Here is a 27,366-nt window from a genome sequence, read left to right as displayed (position 1 = left end):
CAACAAGTTGAAGCTGATGGGCCCTGGAAAAACACTGTTCCCCAATATTCTCCAATAAAAAATTAAAAAAAAAAAACTTTCAATCATAGGTGGAATATAAAACAAAAAGAAACAAGCAAAGAAACAAAACAAATTTATAGATACAGACAACAGATTGGAGGTTACCAGAGGGGAAGGGGAGTAGGGGGCAGTAAAATGGATAAAGGGGGTCAAATGTATGGTGATGGATGGAAACTAGACTTTGGGTGGTGAGCATGCTATAGTGTATACAGATATCAAATTATAATGTTGTTATATATAATGTTATTATAACCTGAAACTCATATAATGTTATTAACCAGTGTTACTTCCATAAAAATTTTAAATAAAAACCGTAATATCTCTGAAGCACAATTCAGTGAAGCACAATAACACAAGGTTGCCTGTTTACACACTATTTTTCCAGCCTTGGCCCTGACTGTTGTTTTAGTCTTAGCTTTACAATTAAATACAATAAATGCAAAAAAAAAAAAAAAAAAAAAGATGTTTTGAGATTCTAAAACTGGAAAACATATCTCAGAGCATCTTAGACTTTAATTAAGAACCACCACAACTTCCATATAATATGGAGATTCGGTGGAATATATATATCTACCACCTACCCTTTTTTTAGAATGGTCCTTCTAGAAATGTTCCTCTGGCAAATCACTTACTATATCCCACTCACGCAATGTGCACGCCACCGACTGTCAACCTTCCATGAAAAGTCCATAATGGGTTACATTCTTCCTTTTGAATATGGGCAGGCATCCTTTCCTACCTGTTATATAATTAGACTTGTTCATTGTATACTTGTCACCTGATTCTATTCTAGGAATTGACTGTGAGAGATGGTATCTTCTCTCGGTCTTCACAACTAGGCAACCAAGCAGTATAAACATGACAAACAATCCAGACAGAACACCTACAGCGCACAGTAAAATGTACAGGGTCACAGCTGCCTTTGAAGACCAGCCCTTAAACGTCTCTATCCGGTGATGGAGAGCCAGGCCCTGCTCTTGCTCACTGACCTTGACTGATGCTTCCTGGGAGTGGAACACATTGCCCTGCTCTTATCTTAGGCCAGGTTTTTGAAGACGCGTAGTTCCCTTGTTACAGCTGGTGTCCTTTCAAAAAGGATTGCAATTTCCTTCAATAGTTTACCAAACTTAGACTTCAAATTACAGAGGAACATGCCAGTGCCGTTCCAGCTTTTTCGGCTAGTAAGTCTTAATTTGTTCTCATGGATTAAGTCAATAATCCATCTGTTACAATGGCTTGCTATATAAGTGTGATTTATTCAACAAACATGTATTAAACTCTTTTTATAGTTCAGGCACAATTGCTGGTGCCATGAATACAAAGATGTAAACTGATTCATTCAATCAAACAGCACATTTTTACTGAGTGCCTACTAAGTGCTAGGAAATGGGGGTGCATAAGTGACTGTGACAGACAAGACCCCACATACACACTCTCAAGAAGCTTGTATTATAGGGGAGCCTAGGTGAGTGAGCAAACAAAATAATTACAAACTGTGATAAAAAGGAAATAAATTGCTGAGTTAAGAGAATGATGGAAAAGACTTGTTTTAGACAAGGTAGACAGGAAGTCCTCTAATGATGGTGTCCTCATCATTTCTCACCTGGTGTAACTACAATAGCGTTTGAATAAAGCTGCCTGCTTGTGCCACAGGCCATTTGCACTTGCTGCTGAGAATGTTCTTGTCTTAGCTAACCATATGATTAGCTCCCTCTCCTCCTCATGTCATTACTTAAAAGTCACCCTCATGAAGGCTGTCAATGGTCAGCTTAACTAAAATACCCTTTTTGGGGGTATTATGTTGATGTCCAGAAGCTATAGTACATGTGATGACACAATGAATTGAATGTGGAAGTAAGGTGAGAACCCAGTTATCTTTTATTAAGCCAAACATTAAAGAGATTTGCAAACATGGACAACAATGCCACTCTTCTCACTAAATTATTTTTAAAATTCACTTTCATAAAAATGTTATTTATGTTAACATGTAATGAGTTTATTATTTTTAAATGAATAAATACATATTTTAATTCCTCGGTTTTAATTTCTAATACAGTAAATATCTATAGCTATAACCCATATAAACAAAAGCTCTTTGTGGTCCTTAAAAAATTTTAAGAGTGTAAAGGAATCTTGAAATCACAAAGTTTGAGAACCCCTATTTTAAGTCTTCAAGTTGAAGAAGAGGGAAAGCACAAATCACTACGTATTATGAGTCAGCTTTCACTGTTTATTAGTCCCAGATTTTTATGGTACAGGCACTATGCCAGATACTAGTGATAAATCCACAGTTCCTTTAAAGAAATAAACATAATGGGGAAGATATACGAGTAACTAGGCCATCCCAAGTACTGGATATTACAAAAACACTGGTGCCCTGTATCAGACAATTATCCAGTCTCAGAGAGTCAGGGAAGACTTCCTGGAGGAGGAGAAGTCTAGGCTGGGAACGGAAAGATGGGCAATATGCACCAAACAAGGTTTAGTACTGTAGAGAAGGTGGTGAACTGTGTTGCGAGAAGGAAGAGACCAAGATGTCTAGGCAGACTCTCACAGTATTTCTTTTACAACTAACAAAGGGACCACAAATTCAAATTCCTTGGTCACTTTGAAAAATTAAAGGCCTGTTAGCCTTATTAAGAATTTACAGTATTTGATTCCTTCACAATTGCTGAATATTCTCCTTTCTCCAGTGTTTTGATGTTGTGGCCATGAGGAAACTCCACCCACAAGGTGATCCATGTGGACACTTAATGTAAACGGATGTAGAGGCATTTTGGCCTGGGATGTAACACATGGTACACGTTTGCTTAGTAACTGCCTATTTAGATGGTTTCTAAGCACATGCACAATTTATTTATTTATTTATTTTAAGATTTTATTGGGGAAGGGAAACAGGACTTTTTCCAGGACTTTTTTCCAAGTCAAGTTGTTGTCCTTTCAATCTTAGTTGTGGAGGGTGCCGTTCAGCTTCAAGGTGTTGTCCTTTCAGTCTCAGTTTTGGAGGGCACAGCACAGCACCAGGTCCAGTTGCGGTTGCAGGGGGCACAGCCCACCATCCCTTGCAGGAGTGAAAGCAGCAACCTTATGGTTGAGAGCCCACTGGCCCATGTGGGAATCGAACCGGCAGCCTTTGGAGTTAGGAGCATGGAGCTCCAACCACCTGAGCCACTGGGCCGGCCCCACAATTCATCTTTTGATTTAGATTTTTTTAAAACATGATTTAATCAGCCGTGTTCATTAGAACTCTCTCAGAAATAATGTCTTGCCAAAAATTGTCCCAGGGACCTTCAATTTAACCTTCTTCATTAGAGAAATTTGAATTTCCTGTAAGCTAGGGACTTCCCCATGGTGCTCACAGAACAAGGGGAGAAAAAGATAACTTGGCAGGCCCGGCAGGCCACAGAGACTATACCTCTGTGGCGGGTTCTGAGAAGCAGGAGGATTAGGCATTTCATTTAGGTACAGCACGTTATTAAGAATTTATCTGGAGAGAGAGTTTGTCTTTGGCACATTGTTCCATGAGGTCGTGGTAGGAATTCCTAGAGTTCGCTTAAAGCAAAAAAACAAAAACAAAAACAAAAAAAAACGACAAAAAAACTTCCAATTTATATTCGGTCATCTGCTAAACCTATCCTTCAGCTTCTGAGTAAGTCCGCAGCTGAATAAGACACAGCGGGTAAGATTTCCAAGCAAATAAGACTTTCCCCTACTCACGCCTACCCCTTAAGAGGAGTACATCCGGGACTCGCTGAGGCGTGGCCTGGGAGGTGGAGTCAAGACGCAAATTGCAGCCCCCCCATCCGACGGCGTCCGCAGCCGCGTGCACCCGCTGTGGCCGCCAGAAGTCGCAGGGTGTGGAGGTTTCTCTTTTGGCAAGTTCCCGTCCAGTTGGACTCGTATCGGTAGTTATCGCGAGAGAGAAGGCGCAAAGCCTGCCGGGAGGGATGCGCGGCGGTCGGTAGGTTTGCCCAAGATGGCAGCCCTGGAGGAGGAATTCACGTTGTCTGCGGTACCCTTGGGTGCCGGGCCTGACGGCCTCCTGGGCGTGGAGCAGAGCGACAAAACAGACCAGTTTTTAGTAACGGACAGCGGCCGAACCGTCATCCTCTATAAGGTGAGGGCGATAAGACCGGAACGCCCCCGCTGCCCTCTCGCTCATTGCTGAGTTCAGAGCCGGAGCCCTGGGTTTCTCTGACAGCTTCAGGAAAAGATCGTCGAGCGGGCTTAGCTGAAAGCTGGCTTGGCCTCTCCGGAACGCTGAATGAAGTCTAGAATCTGACTTGGTTATTTTCCTGGAGAGAGAGGCATATTTCCGAGTCGCAGGCGGCAGAGCATCTAAGTGCACGTGGGTTAGACTCCGAAAGGAAACCCGTGGTTTTGCTTCGAATTTCCTGGAGGTGGCCTTGCTAAGATCCCCTCCTGGGGTCTCTGTCACCCCAGCTGCCCACAGAAGGGATTGAACGGAGATTGGTTGGGCGGGAGAGGATGACATGGTGGGAACTGGTTTAGCCTTGGGTCCATATACTTCTTCCCTAGAGGAAAAATGTAGGTTTTTGTTTTGGTTTTTGCTTTCTTGATATCTTCATGGGAATCTTGTTTACGAATAATCTCTTTGTTACCAACTACACCTGTAAATCTTGGGAGTGGAATCCGGTGCATCTATATACGCCCGCCCCCTTTCACCCTAATGCCCCGCCCCTTTCATCCTAACGCCCCTTTCAAGCAGCTTTGCTTTTAGTAATCGTGTAGAAATTATGTTCTGGGCTGCTGAACACAGTTTTCCGTGTCTTTAAGAAGTTAGCTATATACTTTGAAGTCTTGGGAACAAGTTGACGACAATTCCCTATACTGTTTGTTTGTTTTGACTCTTCTGATAAGTTGGTTTTTTACCCGTGGAATGGACTTAAAATTTTGCAATTCTTGTATAGGAATACAGTATCTGATTGCAATTGGCATGATCCCAGCTATTCCTACTTAATTTCCCATGCCCCTGTTCAAAGGCACAGTGTAATCAATTTTTAAAATGTACTCCTGTTTTTTAGCAAAATTTTGTTAATTTACCTTTTTAAAAAATAATTAGCAACTTAGTTATATTTTTCATTTGACTACTTTTTAAAAGTTTTTTTTTATTTCTAATTGTGGTAAAATACACATAACATAAAAATTACTATCTTAGTCATCTTTTGAAAGTGCACAGTTCAGGATATTATTAATAAGTACATTCACGTTGTTGGGTAGTCATCATCACCATCCATCTCCAGAACGCTTTTCATCTTGCAAAACTGAAATTCTTTGTACCTGTTAAACAGTAATTCCCTATTCCCCCAGACCCTGGCAGCCACCATTCTACCCTCTGTCTTAAGTGAAATCATATAGTATTTGTCTTTTTGTGACTACTTCTTTTTTTAATTTAGGAAATTTGTTGAATGCTATCGTTGTAATGATTTCTTCTTTTATTTTGATTGTAAATTTAATTGCTTAAATGTCAGAAATTAACTTTTTGAATATGTTATCTTAATTTTATTAGGTTTCTGATCAGAAACCCTTGGGGAGCTGGTCAGTGAAACAAGGTCAAATTATAACATGTCCAGCTGTGTGCAACTTTCAAACCGGAGAGTATATCGTTGTACATGATCATAAGGTGAGTTTTAAAACTTATAACATATACAACATAATAAAATGTTGATTCGTTAACTTCGTGTTTATTACATGTAAACGAAAATTGGAATAATTTTTTGACTTTTATGTTTTAATTTAAGGTTTTGAGATTGTGGAATAATGAAGATGTAAACCTGGATAAAGTATTTAAAGCTACAGTAAGTCTTTGGATTTTCCAGCATATTTATTAGCTTATTAGTGAAATGGAATAATTTGTATTATAGTAGGTTTATCTTAATGCATCTGTGAAAGTGAGCATAAAAGTTATAATTAGTTTGCATTCTGGTTATTTTACAGTATATCTTGGTAACATGTCTCAGTTCATGAGTTAATATGTTAATATAAACTTCATTATCCAATGAGATTAAGGATTCGAATAATTCCTAGATGATAGCTTTGTAGTTATTTCCATGAGTTTAGATGTTTGTGGTATGTTTCTGAGAACTTCACGTGTCTTTCTTAAAATAGGTAAAATAGACCCTGCAAATTTCCTGCATTTTACATTTTAGAGTGGCACATAATACATTAAAATAGAACTGTGACTTAACTCTACCTGTCTACTAATGACCTAAAAGTATTAATTTTTTCTTATGAAATGAGGATCTCAAGCTAGGGTGATCTAGAAAGTTCCTTCCAGTTCTAAATGTCCAATTAAATATCATTGGCACATTTTAGAAGTGGCTCACAAGTGCTGATTCAGATATAATGACATTTGTTAGGATCGTTGAAACTTAACTGCTGTTTTCTGTCTTCAGTCTTTTCATGTACGTCGAAGTAACACGTTCCTGAATTTTATAAAATGGAGTTGACTTCTTTTGTTTGGCTTGCAGGCTATAGTTATAATTATGGCCTCAGTCTTTACCTAGCACCAGAATCTCTTAAAACTGCATTAGTGGCTTTATTTGTACGTCTCCCCACCTCCAGTGTTGTTTGTAGCCTAACCTCCAGTATTCACATTGGAAGGATAAACCAAAAATGAATAAAAATGATTACTTAAGGGGGTAAAATGAAAAGTTAAAAAAAAAAAATGAGAGGAGGGGACAGGGTAGACACAATAGGAGCAAAAGTTAGATTTCTGTGTGTATTTTATGTTGTAGATTTGACTTTGGAACCATACATAGTTATAAAACAGAACTGAATCAAAATGAAAACAAATCAGTCCTTAAAAATAAGCCTTCTATAAATGTCCTATTAGGTCGCAATTGTTTCAGAATAAAAATTAAAATATTGTTATGTTCTTGTAGTTGTCAGCTGAGGTATATAGGATACATTCAATACAAGGGACAGAACCCTTGGTGTTATTCAAGGAAGGTGCCGTTTGTGGTTTAGAGGCCTTACTTGCAGAGCCCCAGCAGAAAATTGAAACTGTTATCTCCGATGAAGAAGTGATCAAGTAAGTTCCAATACTCGTAAGTGAATTTTTAACAAAATAAAAATGTACTCTGCCTCTTTTTTTATATATATAACATTTTTCGCTTTGTTAAAAAGTATTTTGGTCTTCCCCCACCCGCGCCAGCGGGAACCGCCGGTCCTGACAGCCCCACCTTCTCCCAGCCGTGGTCCCCGCATTCCACCCCTTCATGGGGACGGTAGCCAGGCGTGCGCGCTCCACACAGTACAGGAGAGCCCTGAGTACGCGCTTGCTCTGGGCTACAGCGCCAGATTCAGGATGGAGTGGGTGAGTGGACCAGCAAGCGTGGATCGCCACTACCGTGTCTCAACCAGCTGAGGCTTCAAAACCCTTTCCCAACTATGTTCGGGGACAAAGGAGTGCTGGCTTTTATTAAAAGAACTCTCTTTGCTGTTCCTTAAAAGAGCCCGAACTGGGCTTGAAAGGAAGAGGAATGAGGTCTGGGCTGGGGAATAGGATATGAGAAAATCAGAAGTCGGTGTTCCGGTGTCTACAGAGTCTGGAGGAAAACCTTTTGATAACTAATAGGCGCTATCCAACGTAGTGGAAATGCATACATAGCATTAAGAGGTTCCAACTTAGCTATCTTTCATGGTGTATGCACGTTACCTTCTGGAGAGGTGGGCTCAGGGTATGTTTCAGGGTCTTAAGTAGCTCTGATTTTTGCTTCTCTCTAGGGTGACTAGTAACATCAATGTGTGTCAAGTTCTTCACAAAAATTGTCCTTTTTAAAAAAACTAAATTTGTCATACTGTCATTTGGAAGGAGAGCCTATGTTATAAATAGTGGGATGTTGCAATTTCTGAAAAGTAGACGAGATGCCATTTTTTAAAAAAGTGTTTTGGTTATAAACATAATAAAAGTAGCCTAATTAAAAACCTTTTATAAGACAGCCAAAATAACGTCTCCCCCCTCTCCTCCAAAGCCTCTAAGCTGATAGATGATTGAGGAAGCTATAGGGGTCATATGAGTGATAGAGAACTGGATAGTCAGTTATTTCAAGATGAAGTGGGTAATCCCACAACAACAAAATCTGTGTTTCTGTCATATTGCCCTGACTGCCAAGGTCGAAACCCTTCTTCCAGAGGAAATGTACCCCTTGTTGTTAGTAAATGACAGTAGTGCTTTGAGCCCTCTGCTTTCCTGGCCAGATCCTGTAATAAAACTGGGAAAATGACTCACCCAACAAGAAAATTTTATGATTTCACTTTTCTCCAATCCCCATGTTATCACATTTCCTGTTCAGTTAACTTGCTGCCTCTCTAGGTTCCCCTGAATCAAACTAAATTTCTAAAAATCAAAGCAAAGACTGTACTTAGTAAGTGAACAATGTGGACAATGACCAGTTATATCTTGGACTTCCCTATTGAATGCCTCTAAAGTGTGAGCAACTGTGTTTAGAGGAAATCTTTATATCAGCAGAGCATCTGGATTCCAGTAGCCATATTGCCCAAAACTGGATATGCCGCCTTAGTTACAAGACCTTTACCCTGCTGTGCCTCAGTTCCTCTGTCACTTGAAGAAGGCAGTTGAGATCATGATGTTTCCCTTGGAACACTAGTCCTAAAACTGACTGAAGAAATGGAGGGGTCATCAAACAAGTTTGGGAAACACTGCTTACTGTCACACCCCACCCTCCCTTGGAAACTTTACAGTTCACATTACTGTCTTTAAAACTGGGGAGTTCAGCAGCTTCCATTTAATCCAGAAATGCATTTGACAGAGGAATGCCTACTCCGCGTGGTAGAGATTTTGGAACACTGAATTACGTGTTCTCTGATGACTCTGACTCTCAAAATATTTAATAAAAGATATTCTCTTAAATTTAAATTGATGGTATGTTTCAGTTGGTGATTTCGCATGTTGTTTATTTTTTTTTTTAGGTGGACAAAGTTTTTCATGGTATTTAGACATCCTGTTTTAATCTTCATTACTGAAAAAGTAAGTGATATCTCTCATTCCTGGCCCATGGTCTGTGACATTTTAAAATCACATATATTGTTTTTAAAACTAAAATTGGACTTTAGTATTTCTTCCCAGAAGATTTTTTTATTTTGTATCTTTTAAATACTAAAAAACCTATTAGTTATATTTCTGTGCCTAACTTAAATATTTTATAACATTTTAAATTGGACAAGAGGTTTTTAAGTACCCATTGAAGTAATTCGAATGGGGCAACAACTGGTTTTAACATTTAAATATAGTTGGTTGAAATGCGAATATTTTTAAAATAAAATAATCTTTTTTTGCAGCATGGAAATTACTTTGCTTATGTACAAATGTTTAACTCACGTATCTTAAGCAAATACACACTGTTACTTGGACAAGAAGAAAAATCGGTTATACAGAGTTTTACTGCGTCTGTCGATCGGAAATTCATCTCTTTGATGTCATTGAGTAAGTATTTTACTTTAAACTTTCAGCAGTTGTAAAGAGAGGAATATTACAGGATAGTGTTTTCCTTTGAGTCAGAGTCTGAGGTTTTTGCAGTTCTCTGTTGTAGCAGTTCCCTTTGCATGCTTCCTTAACCAGCATTTATGCCTTTGCTTTTCGTACTTTGCCATATCTGATCATGCATTAAGTCAGTGGTTCTCTGCAGGTAACTCTTATGTGTTAAAATTTATTGTAAACAATAGATAATAATATACTACCAATAAAAAAGGACAAGAATCACCTTGTATCTTTAAAATGTTAAGGTCAGGTTCTTTCATATCATATTAGGATGGTGCAAAAGTAATTGCGGTTTAAAAGGTTAGTTGCAAAAATCACAATTACTTTTGCACGAACCTAATAATTAATGACCTTTAAAATATCTAAGGTTAGTACTGAATGGTCCCTCCAGTTCTCTTTTCCAACCTTAAGATTTAGTGTGCCCATCTTTGAACAGTGACTGAGACAGGTGGTTAAAAGGAGACTAACAAAGAACTCTTGGCCTATGCCAGCCATTGTTTTACAGATTTTTTTTAATGCCTTGGAGTTTACCTCTATAATGGTCGAAAATATAACCCCACTCGGGGCCGGCCAGGTGGCTCACGTGGTTGGAGCTCCTGTTCCTAACTCCGAAGGCTGCCGGTTCGATTCCCACATGGGCCAGTGGGCTCTCAACCACAAGGTTGCCAGTTCGATTCCTCGAGTCCCACAAGGGATGGTGGGCTGTGCCCCCTGCAACTAAGATTGAACACGGCACCTTGAGCTGAGCTGCCACTGAGCTCCCAGATGTCTCAGTTGGTTGGAGCGTGGGCTCTCAACCACAAGGTTGCCGGTTTGACTCCCGCAAGGGATGGTGGGCTGCGCCCCCTGCAACTAGCAACGGCAACTGGACCTGGAGCTGAGCTGCACCCTCCACAACTAAGATTGAAAGGACAACAACTTGAAACTGAATGGCACCCTCCACATCTAAGATTGAAAGGACAACAACTTGACTTGGGGGGAAAAAAAAAAGTCCTGGAAGTACACACTGTTCCCCAATAAAGTCCTGTTCCCCTTCCCCAATAAAATAAAAAAAAATAATAAAACAATAAAATATAACCCCACTCTTACGCCTAGGGAAAAAAAATGCTTTTGTGGTATCCACTTCCACCTACCCTTGAAGGCTTCTTTTGAAGTTGTTTTAAATGTTAAGGGAGGAATAAACGAGCAATGTTTAGGAGACATTTCCATATTATAATAAAAACTTTTGTGAAATTTTTCAATGTGCACATGTATGCAACGGCTATTATGAAAAATGTTCCCATCATTTATCATATCTAGGTCAGTGGAATCCACTTAATGCCTTTGCTTAAGAGGGACTGGTTTTCTTAAAGTTTAACCTATAGGACATATTTATTAAATAGAAGTTTATAAGTTATATTTGCTTATTTAACATTGAAGTAAGGGAGTCTGAACCAAAAGGTCACAAAGTCTTCCTGTAACATAGCTAGAACCGTATGGAATTGCTAAAATTCAATTGATCTACCAAAAAACCCCAGCAATTTCATATGGTTTTCAGGGTGATGGAGTAACAAAAACTGTGATGTATAAACCAGAGTGCTGATTAATTTCTAATGAGAGATACATCCTTTCACTGACTGTCTGTATTTATAACAGTCCCCTCTCATATTTTATTACAGGTATTTACAGTTTTTATTTCTTGGCTATCACAACATTTCTTACTGAGATTTTTATTAATAATATTCCCTCAATTTTAAGTTTATAGTATATCATTTAAGTGAAAGAAAGCGTAGAGTGACGTGATTGTTACATTTGTTAATTTTTCTCATTGGATCTTATATCGGATTGGTAAAATCTTATAAACAACCTAGTGCATGTATTTTAACTATAACAGACAACTGTCCTTTATCCAATAATGCACAACAAACACTTGTTTTCAACAGGCTCTGATGGATGTATATATGAAACCTTGATACCAATACATCCGAGTGACCCAGGAAAAAGTCAGAAGGTAGTTAGATCACTAGTGCTCAAGACTGTCGTGTCTGGAAACGCTCGAAATGGTGTTGCGCTCACCATCCTGGATCAAGATCACATAGCAGTCCTGGGACCACCGCTACCAGCTTCTAAGGGTGACTGAAATCCCATCAATTAAACTGCTTTGGATTTTTCTTTCGAAGTGTACCTTTTATTCTCTTTTTTTCTGCTTTATTACCACCCTAATTCATTCTCTTTATCATGATATGCAAATTATTTTTAGCTGCCTGGTTTTTCATAAATAGGTCTTTGATTGCATCTTGCATTGGTCCGTCCTAAAACATTTCCTTGTATCACTACCTTGTTCATGACTAATGTCTTAAAGAAATAAAAACTGCAGATATCCATGCCAATCCATAGGCCCTTGATACATTGGTAAGCCTTGCACTAGAGGATTAAATTCGTGGCTTGGTGATATTTCCATAGAATGGAAATCCACTGGACTTGGACAGCTTGAAATTTGGGGACTACTGGTATGCTTTTTTGTCTCTGTGACTTCAGAGCAGGATTCTCATCATCACCTCACCTCCTCACCCCCAAACACCCCTCCACATACACAACACAGTTGTTTCTGGCTAGTGCAAGATTGGGGTCTCCCAGCCTACACTATAAAATTCAGAGTCTGTTGTTTAGCATTCAGGTCTCCCCACAGTCTATAGACCGCCTCCACCTTTTCCTGTCTCTTCTCCCAACTTCAGAGCAAGAACCCTCTGCTTCACCCACCATTGGCTGCAAACTTGATATGCCTGTCCTGTATATTTTGTTATGTTTCTCTTACTTATAGGAGCTACTAGTGATAGCATAGCTATATGTGCCAGGCATTTTACTAAAGTATCTCATTTATATCATTTACTTTTCCAACAAGCCTATGAGACAAAGTATAGTTACTATCATCTCTGTTTTACATATCAAGAAACTGAGGTGTCAGGTATCTAAGTAGTGAGCTGGGCTTCAGCCCAAGCAGGTTGACTATTATGCCGTGTACCCCACCTCTCTTTAAGTCCTGGCTCTTATCCATCTTACCATGTTGTGCTGCTCTCTCAGCTCCTATCCTTCCTCTTTCTGGTTCCTGCTCTATCCAGTAAAAAAACCCAATAACCGCTGTTTGAGTTTTACCTTATCTGAGATAGAGATCTTTCCATATCAGATTATTATTATTAAGACTTCTTAGAGCAGTTTATGGTTCACAGCAAAATTGAGGAGAAGGTACCCGGATATCCCACATGTGCCCTGCCCCCATACTGTCCATTTCTTCTTGTCGTAAGATCTAATTCCTTTGAATTTCTGTGGCAATCACTGTTGTTATTGCTCATTTTTATATTTAATAAAGCAAGATTTGTGTGTTTGTGGCTTTCTGCAATGCCCCCACAGAGGGCATCATATATTTATTTATACTTGGGATTTTTCTGAACTTATACATGTCTTCTTTTATAGAATGCCTCTCCATATGGAACACAAAATTTCAAACACTACAGATATCAAAAGAATTACCACAAGGGACCAGTGGTCAAGTAAGTTTTTACTCTTGGAGATTGTTTCAAATTTAGTTAATTTTGTGCCTAATAAATATACTGTAAGTGAGGATGCCTCTTCAGTTCTAAATATTTTGGCAGTTTTTAATTAAAATAAGCTAAGAAATGTTTTTTACCTGAAAGATTAATTTGGTGGTGGTTTTAATAGTTTCCTTATGTTTGTCACTTTCAAAAGATTAGCTAGTTTTAGATCAGGGGAGAACATTAGCTAGTTAATTAAACAGCTTGGTTTTATCTGCTCTTTGGTTTGGTCTTCTTACTTTTGTATTTTGAACTATACTCCAGGGCTGTTAGTTTTCTTAATAAATTAGTCTTTTAGGTTATGTATTAAGCATTATCATGGAATTACATAAACATATTTAAAGAATTAATATTTAAGCAGACTAGACCGGACTTCCTGAGACAGAAGGGGTCTGTCTTAGTTCTCCATTGTATCTTCAGTGTCTAGCAAAGCTGCTCAATATGTATTGGTTGTTTAGTGAATGAATATTCATATATAAATATGTAAATCAAGATAATAGGAAGTTCCTGATCATTGTAATTAGAGGATAAGGAGACTTGATTTTTCAGCATATAATTTAATTCTAATTTATATTTAAACAAATAATTTAACAAAATTAATCACTCATAATTCCACTGCTTTAACACTTAGTTTTAATTTCCATGTTCCCTTAAGTTTTTGTTCATATAACTTTTATTTTTACAGTTTTATAATTGGAAATCATAAGATAGGAACAGTGTTAAATTTTGCCCTTTTTATTTAGTACATCATAACAGTTTGTCCCTGTTACAATCGCCTTGGTAATTTAACTATCATGTTAATAGACGGGTAATAGTGACAATATTAATTTTAAAGAGTTATTTTAAAATGTATGTATTGATCAGATTTTCATGAGTCGAGAGTTTTCTTTAAATTATGTTTCATTCATACGTGGGCAAAAATAAGAGCTATGTAAAGCTACCTAATTAATAAGTTGTACATATGAGATTATTCTGAAAATTTGCTTAACTATGTCGTGTTCTTTTTTGTTGTTATATTAAGATTGCTCACACCATAATTTATTGTTATAAGTTATAAGGCTTTGTTGAATCAGACTTTAGAATAAAAATGCTTATATTTTTGATAACTTGTTTTGTAGCTCTGGTATTATGGGGAAAATTTGTTTATGCTACATGGAAAATTTCTAACTGTGATTCCATACAAGTGTGAAGTATCATCATTAGCAGGTGCTCTTGGAAAACTCAAGCATAGTCAAGATCCAGGTAGGAAAATTACCAGTTTGTTTTATTAATATAAACCATTTTAGTAACTTCTAGTTTGATATGTAGATTTCTACAACCATCAAATTTACAGAGCCTGTTCTTAATGTTGACATTTGCTACTGATTATTGAAATTTCCTTGAGTCAGGTATCTACCTTGGGAATAGTGCAGATTGCAGGTACTGTTGCAGATCGAAGAGCTACACTATGTCTTGAACCAGCGTTCTGACTTCAGGGGCAATGGGGGAGTCCCCCAGACAACATTATTAATGCCTCTACCCTCCCAGATTTACCAGTGGTCTCATCTGTTGGCTTCATGTTGCTGAGAACATAGCCTTTTACTATATATTATGACTTACTGATTTGAGTTATCAGTAGTATTAAACAGACTTTGAAGCCTCTCTTGAATTGTGCATGACTAGTTGTTTTTTGTTGTTCTTTGATTGTTTGGTTGGGTAAATACCAGTTGGTCAAAGAATTCCAGAAATTGTGTGTTTTGTGTTTTCGTAGGCACTCATTCTATGTCTCATTTTGTAAACTGGGAAACCTCTCAGGGACATGGATTTGAATCCCAGAACTCAGAGCCATCAAAGAGAATTGTAAGTTTGGTAGTGGAAATGGGAAAGTAGTGCAAATGCTAAAAAACTGAAGAAAGCTAAATTATGCTAATGATTCATATCTGTATAACTTTTATAGCTTTGATCTTAATGACAGGGCAGTTTAAATCTTGAACTCAGTAACCCAAGAGCCTGTATCCAAAAGTGACACATGTAGTCTAGTAGTTAATTCTTACAGGTGTGTATGTGTGTGATATCCAGGTGTGAAAACAGACCAATCATAATTATATTAGTAATAATACCTTCCTGAGTTTTATTTTGTGTTCAAGAAAATAAAAAAACCTTAAAAACTATTAAAGGTATTTAACTTAAAAGTTGAAATAAACCCACTTTTCACTGTAACAAAATTAAACTGTTAAAAAGACTTTGATTAGAGGAGGGCTGTCCAAACTTTTTTCAACGGTTTTCACCAAGGCCATATGTGGTAAAATACACAAACAGCCGGGCCACTCACTCGAGGTGAAGTACGTATTGCCTCACCTGGTTTATTTAAGTAAACTAAATATATTTTTGGAATTTGCTGCGGGCCAATTAATAATGGGTTGCAAGCCGCAGTTGGCCCGGGCCACAGTTTGGACACCCCTGGATTAGAGCGTAAGTGTGCTTGTCTCTTTGGGAAATTTCATATTCTTCTAAATGTATAGTGGAACCTTTCTATTGTTTTGAGATCGTAATCAATTTACTTAATTCTAGTTAAGGAGAAGAAAAAGTGAAACAAGTGTAGAGCCAGAGGTTCCAGCATCCAAACAACTTTTATCAACCATAAAGGTAAATTTAAAAATATTAGACATCAGAAAAATCAACTTTGAGTTAAATATGTTTGTAATTTAGCATCTTAAAATTTTGATTTCTAAACCCTTGAATTCTTTTGTTTTTCTTTGCAGTTTGTCTTTGTGCGGCAAATTGTAGTGTCAACTCAAGTTTTGTAGGAATGCATGACTACTGTTAGTGATAAGAAAATACTGAGTTAGGAACTTTTAAGTTCAGAGCAACATTTATTAATGTATCAATTGAATTCTTCACTGCTGCCCTTTCAGAAAGATTCAGAAAAACACATTGAAGTAGAACTACGTAAATTTTTGGCTATTAAGCGGACACCTGACTTTCATACTGTTATTGGAGACATAGTAATGGGACTTCTGGGAAGATGGAAAACAGAACCATCATTTTATCCCCGGAACTCTCTGATGCAGCTTATCCAAACGCATGTGCTTTCTTACAGGTAAATGTGTGTACATCAAACTTTACATGCACAGCTCTTTTGACCTTGTTTTTTACAGTTCTAATTTTCATATCTGAAAAAGCTTGTAAATTATTTGCAATGGAAGTTTTTCTTAATACATAAAAATGATACTTTTTTTTTCTTAGCTTGTGCCCTGGCTTAATGGAGGTTGCCTTAGAAAAGACAGATGTACAGATGTTACAGCTCTGTCTGCAGCAGTTCCCTGACATTCCTGAAGCAGTCACCTGTGCTTGCTTAAAAATTTTCTTGAGGTAAGTTAGAAGCTGATGGTCCTTTCCCTTCACTGCCTTTTTTATCTATGAGAATATTCAATTTCTAAAACTTGAAATACTTAGAAAATGAAAAATTTTCCACTAAGTTCAGATAGTGATAAGAATTTCTTGCTTTCAACTTACTCGATAGCATTGGTGACGACATTCTTCAAAAAGCAGATGTCAATATGGAGTCAGTTTCTGCCTACAGTGATGCTGTACAAGATGAACACATGGAAGAGCAAAGTGAAATTCTTCAAAATGGCTTCAATCCTGAAGAAGACAACTGTGATACCTGTGATAAAGAGTTAAGTGAAAAGTCTCAGGACACACTAGAGACCACTTTGTGCCCCGTAATACCAAAAAAGGCAGCTCTACTGTATCCTTTGAAACAGTTTCCCTTGTACTATCTCTTTCTGGGATCTAGTCAAATGCCAAACAATAACTAAGCAGTCATTAAATAATTTAAGGTGTTGGGTATTTTTTTCCCAGTTTCTGCTTGAAAATGGATTGCATTCAATATTTAAGCAACTTAAACCTGTTTTCTTATGTAAGAAACTATACTAAGGTAGATGCTCTATCAATTCTAAAATTAGAACTCTGAATAAGTACCAATTATTTATTTATAATAGTGAAGTATTTGGAATGATCTCTAGTGATTAGGAGAATGTTCAGTGGTAGAACTCTCCTAGAAAAATAGAGCTTTTGTGTAAATTAAAAAATATATCATTAGGAAAGGTAATTACTCATAATTTCAGTAACAAAGCCTTTATTTATTGAATTAAGATTTTCCTTTATTCCTAAGTAGAAATGCAATTCTTCGTTCCGCATATAGTGAAACATTTCTTCTGCCTCACTTGAAAGACATCCCAGCACAACATATCACTGTAAGTATTTTTATAAATCCTATAGAATTTTATTTCTGGCTTAAATTTTGCTGATGAACTCTAACCAGCTTTTAGGGCATTCGAAAGGTTATCAAGTTTTTCCATGTGAATAAGAGATTTTCCAGCCCTCGGGGTGAAAAACTGTGCCTAGGAAATAGAGTGATTTCTGGTTGGCATAGACCTTGGCATTTTTCTGGTGCCAAGCCTGAAGGCCAGGTTAATCCATCTAAGTTATAAATTAGTAGAAACTAAAAAGGATTGCCCGGAGTACAAGTCTCTTGTCTCTACTTATTATTTAGTGTATGTGCTGCCGAAGCAAACACTCTACTTACCGTTTATAAACAGAATAAATTCCCCACTTATCCCTCACAAACCAGATCAGTTCCTCATTGATGGCAGGGACTGCATTTTATTCATTTGTGTGTCCACATATAGTTATATTCAATAGCCTCTTAAAATTCCTTTCAGTCTCTTTGTTAGATTTATATAGAGAGAACATTTTTCTATCAAAGTAATAAATTGTCTTTTTTTTTTCGTCTAGCTGTTTCTCCAGTATTTGTATTTCCTGTATTTGAAGTGTAGCGAAAATGCTACTATGACTCTTCCTGGAATACACCCTCCAACCCTGAACCAGGTGAGATAATTTTTTTACTTTTATTTGGTGCTGGGAAAGATCTGTAAAAAAAAAAAAGTTATATATAGTGTCAATCTTGATTTCAGTAACTGTTTTCTCCTTTCTCCTAATTCATATGAACTTCCTCCTTCATGCTATACACAAACCACTAGAGTAGGAGGTGTGGTGGGTCTCTCAATTTGGTAGATAGATTTTTAAAGTCATAATTCTATATTAAAGAACTTAAATTCGTCTTAAATTCCTGATTCTTTATTGTGACCCTTTTTAAGAATTTTCTTAGCCTCTTTGGAAGAGGGTGATAAGTGTCCTAATAATTTCTTAAAAATAAGAGAATGGGCCGGCCCAGTCGCTCAGGTGGTTGGAGCAGGAGCGCTGTGCTCCTAACATCGAGGTCATCGGTTCGATTCCCACATGGGCCAGTGAGCTGTGCCCTCTACAGCTAAGTTTGTGAACAACAGCTCTCCCTGGAGCTGAGTTGCCATGAGCCCCCGGAGGTCCGCGTGGGCTGCTATGTGCTGCCATGAGTGGCCGGCAGCCGAGGAGAGCTGCCGTGAGCTGTTGTGAGCGGCTGACTGATGACCACCGACCAACTGCCTCAGCCCAGGGGAGTGCAAAGCTCATAATACCAGCATGGGCCAGGGAGCTGTGTCCTACGCAACTAGACTGAGAAGCAACTAGACTGAGAAACAACGGCTTGAACCAGATTGGGGGCGGGGGAGGCGGAAAAAGGGGGAAAAAAAATAAAAGAATGAAGATGAAGGAAAGAAATGTTCTCAAAGTATCTCAGAGTAGGCTCTCTTTAAATACAGCATTCATTTGAGAAACAGTGAAAACATTAAAAAAGATACTGTGGTTTAAGAATGTGTTATTCTAATTACGTATTTTAAATACTTGACTATTTTCATTTTTAAAATAAGTTTAAAAAGTTTTAACTAGTTTCTATAGCTGAAAGTTCCAAGAGAAGAAAAAAGAAACTTTGTGTCTCCACCCCATTTGTCCCTCTTAGAGATAACCAGTACTGAGTTTCTTTCATGTCTAGAAATTTTCCTTCTATGTGCTAACTTATCTTTCTCTTGTCTTTCTAACACATATTAGATCATAGTATGCATGCTATTTTGCAGGTTGTTTTTTTCACTCAACACTGTATTTTTAGACATTTTCTGAACCAGTATACACACATCGGCCTCATTCCCTCATTCTTTCCCCTATATATTGACAGTTGTTTACACTTTTTGCTATTGTAAACCTTCAGGGAGCATCTTTATCCTGCTGGTCTTGTATATTTATGAGGGAACACCTGTTGGGTAAATTATCATAATGTGAAATTACTGGATAAAGGGTGCATGCATTTTTTGTTTTCAAAATGCCGGGTTACTTTTCTAGAATATTGTGACAATAGGTTATACTGCCTCCAAGGTCTGAAGCCTTACTCCATGCCAATCAGATAGGTAACAAATGATGCTTTATTTTAATTTGCATTTCTTTGATAACATGAGAGATGGACCATCTTTTCTTGTCTAGTTATATTTACGCCTAATTGGGTTCTTTGTCAATTTTTCTGTTTCATTTCGTGTTTTTTTTATTTTGGCTTATAAAGAATTACAGGTTCATTCCTGGTTTCAGCAACAACAAAAAAAAACTTTTTTAAATTCTTTGTACATTAATGAAATTAACCTTTTTTATCAAGTGCATTTTGAACACTTTTTCCTATCACTCACTTGTCTTTTTACTTTGTTTAGTGTCATTTTTGCCATAGGTAAGTTCTTGGTTTTTATACTATCAAAATAATTCATCTTTTAGATATGGCTGCGTCATGCTCAATGCCCTTCCCACTCTAAAATAAAATAATGCCCTTCCCACTCTATTTTTACCTCATATATTCGTGGTTTCCTATTCTGTATTTAACTCTCTGATACATAGGAAGTTTCTTTTGGTGTAAGGAGTTTTATAGGGATCAGCTTTCCCCTCTCCCCCCAAATAGATAACCGGTTTCCTTAATGCTTTCCCACGATAGTGATATTTTATATTAACTACACCATTTGAAGTAGAACTATGTAGGATACTTTAATGAATGTATAGTAATAATTTTATTGTAGTTGAGGGTAGCATATCTGTAATACTCAACATCCTATTCTTGGGGCATAGTATATATTTCAGAATAGGAGATGAGTGAGTTCTTATTTTATAACTGCCAGTAATTGTCAAAAGTATATTTTTCTTGAAAAAATCACTTTCATTTTCTTAATTCTTCCCCCCCCCCCCATCGGGAAATAATGGGGAACAGTGTGTTTCTCTGGGCCCTTCAGCTCCAAGTCGTTGTCCTTTAATCTAGTTGTGGAGGACGCAGCTCAGCTCCAAGTCCAGTCGCTGTTTTCAATCTTTAGCTGCAGGGGGCACAGCCCACCATCCCATGTGGAAATTGAACCACCAGCCTTGTTGTTGAGAACTTGCACTCTAACCAACTGAGCCATCCGGCCGCCCCTCCGGAGGCTCAGCGGCAGCTTGTTGTCTTCAGTCTAGTTGTGGAGGGCACAGGTCACTGGCCCATGTGGGAATCGAACCGGCAATCCTGTTGTTCAGAGCTCGTCCTCTAACCAACTGAGCCATCCAGCCGCCCCAAAAAATTTTTTTTAATAAAAAGTAAGTACTAACTTACCCTTGGATTAAATATCACTCTGGCTTTCTTTTTACTGATTAATCCTATGAAAAATATCCAGTTATGCTTGTAAAGTAACAAGTGTAAAAGAAGAAATTCCTTCATCTCTAAACTAAAATTTTCAGACTTTTAAAGAAAACATATAGGGCAGTTTTCTGCCTCGGCAACTACTATCCTGGCATCTTTCTTCTTGAATAAACTTTCTCCTTAATCTCTTTAAAAAAAAAAGAAGCCTGACATTTTTTTATAACTTTTATATCATTATGGACTTTGTAAAATGAATTAACCTAAAATTAAATTTAAAATATTAACTTTCCTTTTCCTGTTTATGTTCAGATTATGGATTGGATATGCCTACTTCTAGATGCTAATTTCACTGTTGTGGTAATGATACCAGAAGCAAAACGGCTACTGTTAAGTCTTTACAAGTTTGTGAAATCTCAGGTGTGTGATTATTCGATACATACTGCATTCTGTTTGTAATCATTTGAAGATTTGTTCATAGTAGACGTTATAGTAAAAGTTATTCTGAAACTTTTTTCTTCAGATATGCATTTGTTCGGAGCTCAACAAGATCGAAGTAAGTTTTCGTGAGCTACAGAAATTAAGTCAAGAAAAGAATAATAGAGAATTGTATTCAATTGAAGTGCTGGAACTCTTCTGATATTACCAATTCTCCTTCATAGACATTTTATGAAGCTCTTTTTATGTGAATTCTTCTTACTCATCCAGGCAAGAGATGTGTTTTGTTTGTGACTGTCTCTCAGTGACAAGAGGAATGTGTCAGAGTACCTGGACCATCACTTACTGATGCTCCTAGGTCAGACTGCAGGTTTCGTGTGAACCTGTTCTATGGACGCTGGTGGGGGAGGTTCTGAAACTTTTTAAAAATATGTAACAGCTAATTTTAAGTAAACTTATTTGTGATACTGATAAAAGTCTAATTTCTTACTATGTGTTTTGAATGTTTCTTTTAATAAAAAAAAAAACACCATTCAAACAGTAATTCTAGGAAGAATGTAGTTTTATCAGAGTCAGCAGTGTCTCAGCGCACAGGTGACAACAGAGGTCAGTTCCACAAGAAGAGCAGGGAGGGGTCCCTGGACAGGCATGTGCTTGTCTTCTGCCATTTTCTCCTTTCTTTACCTACTTCCACTCACCATTTTTTACATCCCCAGAGGTTGAACAATGCCTCTTTCTATACATTCTCTCTCAGACAACCTCTATGATTAGTTGATAATTTAGGTTATAAAACCATATTACTAAATAGTAAAAAATGTCTCTTCTGAAAATAGTTTTAAAAAAGTTAATTGACCATAGAATTTCTCGGTCTAGCTCTTTGGATTTAGTAGGACAAATGAAAGGTTTTATGTAGAAGAAATGGATGCTTTTGTTTCTTGAAAATAAATTCAAATTTATGTATTTATTTTAAATTTATTGTATTGGGGGAACAGTGTGTTTTTCCAGGATCCTCAGCTCCAAGTTGTTTCTGTCTAGTTGTGGAGAACGCAGCTCACTGACCCATGTGGGAATCGAACCAGCGACATTGGTGTTATGAACAGCACTGTGCTCTAATCAACTGAGCCACCTGGCCACCCTCAAATTTATTTTTGTTAAAAGTGAAATCATTCTTTCAGGTGATGAATTAACTTTCCCAAAAGTAACTTGAAACATTTCTGAGCTATGAAAGTCTGTTGAGTAAATCGTTTTAAAACCTGTTTTAACTTGAAGGGTTACAATATTTTTTTTTTTAATTTCCTCTAAATTGTAGTGTATAAATATGAGTTCAAGTGTGGTTTTACAGCCCAGATTTACAGAATCCTGATTGTTTTTTTAACTTAATTTGCATTGGAGAAAGGCTTCATTTTAGGTCAGGTAGTCTATGTAGACTTTAGTTACAATGGCAGTTAACAAAAGTTCTCCTCAGTCATTTTTAATCTCTCTTTAATCCCGAGATTAAAAAAAGAAATACCAAAGAAATAGCATATATTAACTGCCATGCTCACTTTATATAATGAAACCTTTTGCTCAGAAAATTTAAAGTAATAACAGTGCTTCTCAGCAGAAGTGAAAAATGTGGGTCTCCATGGTGTATTTCCCTTTTTATCTTTTTTACCGAACCATTTAAGAATTACTTGCAAAAATCTAGACAAACTTTTGAGTACCTAAGCTTTTTCTTAAAACTTTAGGGTTTAGAGTAATGGATCCTTTATGATTTTCAGATCCATTTTTAATGGGGTTAAGATTATTCAGGATTTTAACACTTTTTGATTCTGACTTATTTATGATTTTATTTATAAGAACCCATAAAGAGACAAATCTCAAGAATTGATGTGGAATTCTTTTATCAAAAAACAAATTTTTGTTTCAGCAAAAGCAAGATAAGCAACTGAAATTCAGTGGCAGTCAGTTCATTGACAGTTTGCTCTTCATGACTCCTGATTGGATTGCGCTTGAAGATGGCTTCAAAGGTGAAACAGCTTGCCTGGTCAGGGGTCAAACAAGAGGCCTTTGAGTGGGGAGAGGCCAGAAGGAGAGTCCCTGGACTCTCAAACTTCTGTCGTTTTGAACAGGATCCTTTCTGTATAGGGTCCCTATAAAGTCTTTATTGTGAAGTTTAATAATTTTGGTTGTAAATATTATGGAAGCAAATTACTGATGCTCAAAGTAAGTAGAAAATTTTAGTTACTGTTAAATACTAATTGCAAATCGTTTCTACATTGCCTAAGTCACTAAATTCAGAAATTCAATAAGGATTTTATAAGGACATACAGAGATTTTTTGTGTGTGTGTATATATTGACAAGAGTCTTTTTTTTTTTTTTTTTAATTGGGGAACAGTGGGTTTCTCCAGGGCCCATCAGCTCCTAGTAGTCATTGTCCTTCAATTTAGCTGTGGAAGACACAGCTCAGCTCCAAGTCCAGTCACCGTTTTCAGTCTTTAGTTGCAGGGGCCACAGCCCACCGCCCCATGCGGGAATTGAATCGGCAACCTTATTGTTGAGAGTTCGCGCTCTAACCAATTGAGCCATCCGGCCGCCCCGACAAGAGATTCTTATAGGCTGAGTTCTTCAAGGCAAGGATGGTGTCTTACCCTTTTTGCACAGTAAGCACAGGACTACTGGCACATAATTGGTTTCAATAATTATTGTAAATTATTAAATAATGGATCTGATCTATCCAACTATAGAGTAATCTGAGGGTTTGCAGTAGTTACTTTTTCTGGAAAGTAAATATCTTTATTCACCACATACAGGCAGTATATGCCTCTAGACTTTTATTTTTTTAGAACACCAAATTTATCTCATTTGTTTTTGATTACATATATACTACGTCTATATAATAATAAAAGAGTTGTTCTTTAAACACAAGTTCTACATCTAGGAAATGATTTCCTGCTGTGAACTTAATGTTTTTTGAGGGAGATGTGGACTAACAGTTTATTATTACTACTTAAAATAAGACATTTGTTTGCTTTTTGCTTCCTTAGCCTTCTTTGTAAGTACATGGTCATGTAACTATAGTGGAGTCCATTCTGGACCATGTATAAAACTTTTAAAAACTATGGTGGACTTTTTGCCCCAGCTCTCCTTAAAAAATTTGTAATCCTAAAAATACTACAAGAAACAGCAGTGAATACCCATATGTCCTTGACCTAAACTCACCTATTGGTAACATTTTACCACGTTTGTTTTGCCACTCTATTTTTTCCTTTTTTCAGAATCATTTGAGTTATTTGCTAACATCCAGATTAACCCCATAATTCAGTTTAATCCCATACTTCAGTTTAATCCTCTAAAAAAAAGATTTTTATTTTGTATGACCACAGTGCAATTACCACATTTTAGAAATTAGTATGGTACTATTTAGAATGATTACAGTCCTTACTCAGTTTTCCATAATTGTCCCAGTAATGTATTTTATAGCTGGACTGTCACCCTCCTAAAATTTATTCAATGATCATGCATTGCATTTAATTTTCGTGTTTTTTTAAATCTTTTTAGTCTACAACAGTTTCCTAGATATTGCATTTCTGAAGAATCTAGGCCAGTTATTTTGCAGAATGTCCCTCAATTTGGATTTGTCTCCTTTCCACATGATTAGATTCAAATTAAACATTTTTGACAAGAATACTACAGAGAAGGCACAGCATCAGGAGGCACTGATGTGAGTTATCCCATCATTGATGTTAAATTGGATCACTTAGTTAAGGTAGGGATTACCTCAGTTAGAAAAGGTAACTTTTCCGTTTTACTTCATTAAGTAACTTATTTATATCTTTGAGACTGTGAGAATATCCTATTCTGAAACATTATTCCCCAACAGTGGTTTTAGATCCATTGGTAATTTTTGCCTGAATCAGTTACTACTTTGGTGATTGTGGTTGCAAATTGTAAAATTGTTTTGGCATAAATTTCACTTGAAAATGGAATGCTGTGTCACATAGCCACCATTCTCATCTCTTCAGCCTGCTTTCTAATCTATAGATGGATAAGCAGGTAAGTGGATAGAGCTATTTCACAGATTTGAATAGTTATAATGAGCGTACAATGTGTGGTCCACGTTTTTCACTTAATATTTTCATAAAAACATGTTTTTATATAGTTCACATGTTTTGATTCTTAAAAGTTTCAGACTTAAAACGAGAGATGAAAAGGTATAAGAATAATTTATTCATAAATGTTGTGTCTTACCCAGTACCCATAGCTTTGTACTAGCAAAGCTGAAATGTGACTTTAGATGATTCTGTTCTACTTCCTTTAATTGTCACCATTATCATTTTGGGACACTTTTGAAAGCATAGCCAGATCAGTGGAATATGGGGAATATTTCTGTTTGCTTGCTACAGACATTTCTTGAGGGGAAAAAAACTTTTCAAAATTCTGGACAACTTTTTTGAAAAGACTGGCATCATTTTACATTATCTCCCCTAAGCCTTTTCATCTCTAAGAAAGTGGTGTATTAATATTAAGAGTTTTAAATAAATGTCTGTTAAGGTTACCCTATTAGTTTAGGTCACATACTAAGACTATTGCTTAGATTAACACAGCCAATAACTAGGTAGTATTGAGCTTTTTGTGTATTAGGTGGTTTTATACATTTCAGATCCCCGTTGCCATGATATTCTGTGCTCATTTTCAGACTTAGAATATAAAATAATTTTGTTTTTTTAATTGTGTTTTAATTAGTAAAACATACATTTATGTCAGGGATGTCCAAACTGTGGCCCTCAGGCCAACTGCGGCCCACGATCCATTTTTTACTGGCCCACAGCAAATTCCAAAAATATATTTAGTTTACTTAAATAAACCAGGTGAGGCAGGCAATACATACTTCACCTCGAGTGAGTGGCCCGGCCGTTTGTGTATTTTACCGCATATGGCCCTTGGTGAAAAACGTTGGAAAAAGTTTGGACACCCCTGATTTATGTACTTATCATTTAAGCTTGTAATGTATTCATACTACATACTTGATTATATAGTACTTACTGTGTGTGCCAGCCATTGTTCTCATACAAATATTAATTGGTTTAATAATACTCTTAACGTTGCTTAACAGCCCCAGGAAGTAGGATTTACTGTTGAGGAAACTGAGGGATAGACCAGTAAGGTAACCTTCCAAGTTCACGTAGCTAGTAATTATGAGGATTTGAACCCAGGCATTCTAGTTCTGGCATTAGTACTGTTAGCTCCCTACCCGGTGCTGCCTCTTAACCAGTGCTATACTTAAGCGACATGGCTAGTCACATCTGTAATTTGGTGCTCAATTTTAGGACTATAATTCCTAATTATTGTTTAATTTTATATAAGAGGACACCTGCTTTGCACTAGTCCTCCCTAGAATGTAGTTTACAGGAGCACCTTGTGGTAATAAATGGGTGCCATCTATATAACGCTTAGGTTCTAAGTATCTATTACACAAGTATACAGATTCCTAGAAAGCATTATTTATTTTAAGACCTAGCAAATTGTCTTGTCAAACACGGAATACCTTGGGTGGTGGCCCAAGACATGGAATCAAGATTGAAATACCTTAAAAAAAAAAAAGATTGAGATAGTTTAAGTCTAGAATAGATAAAAGTGAATTGATCTAAGTTTAAGGATGAAAACATGATTTGAATCAGGAAAAAAACAATTAGTGTTCATGCAGAGCAAGGTAGAGATCATGAACAACTTACTGAGAGAAAAAACAAAATTACAGCCCCAGTTGGGGAGCCATCTATGAGAGGTGCACATTGTTGCCAAAAAGAAAAATTTTAGTTATCTTTCCTCTCTTTAATTCCATGCTCACGAAGCAAGTGACACTGGTTTGCTTTCCCAGAAACACAAATACCTTGGTGTGAGAGGTGATGAGGTCTCAATTATAGTTGCCTATAATCCTTGTAAATTAACAAATTGAATTTCTTGTCTAAAATTTAATTTCATGTGAACCTAATTATCCTTGGCTACTTTTTATTTCTGGATGAATCTGTATGCTTTGGGTTGCCATTGCTAAATTTGTTATATATTGTTATTATATAGTCAGATCCTAGGGCTTACAACAGCTAATTCTTCTGGTTTATTTGAATATTTTATTATTTTGTTAAGTGTCTTATATTTTAAATTGTACATCAGGTCAGGTATAGTTAGTATATAGAGATGTTTTATTTTACTTTAAAATTAACTTGAACTTCAAGTACATACTTAA

General features: G+C 36.8%; 1 protein-coding gene across 1 annotated transcript; it reads left to right on the top strand.

Moving 5' to 3' along the window:
* The first annotated feature begins 3,873 nt into the window (after positions 1 to 3,873).
* On the top strand, positions 3,874 to 21,676 carry NOL11 (nucleolar protein 11). Its single transcript, XM_033091765.1, has 18 exons — positions 3,874 to 4,177; positions 5,591 to 5,704; positions 5,823 to 5,879; positions 6,966 to 7,114; positions 9,016 to 9,073; positions 9,385 to 9,529; positions 11,506 to 11,694; positions 13,034 to 13,110; positions 14,271 to 14,394; positions 14,903 to 14,991; positions 15,703 to 15,777; positions 16,047 to 16,231; positions 16,378 to 16,503; positions 16,655 to 16,882; positions 17,312 to 17,390; positions 17,932 to 18,024; positions 21,017 to 21,124; positions 21,228 to 21,676. Exons 1-18 carry the CDS (start codon positions 4,037 to 4,039, stop codon positions 21,342 to 21,344), a joined length of 2,154 nt encoding a protein of 717 aa, XP_032947656.1. The 5' UTR covers positions 3,874 to 4,036; the 3' UTR covers positions 21,345 to 21,676.
* The last annotated feature ends 5,690 nt before the right edge of the window (positions 21,677 to 27,366 follow it).

This window comes from Rhinolophus ferrumequinum, chromosome 21 (genome assembly GCF_004115265.2).
Source record: "Rhinolophus ferrumequinum isolate MPI-CBG mRhiFer1 chromosome 21, mRhiFer1_v1.p, whole genome shotgun sequence".
NCBI classification, from domain to species: domain Eukaryota; kingdom Metazoa; phylum Chordata; class Mammalia; order Chiroptera; family Rhinolophidae; genus Rhinolophus; species Rhinolophus ferrumequinum.
Note: the sequence above shows the minus strand (reverse complement) of the source record. Positions and strands in the feature narration are given on the sequence as shown.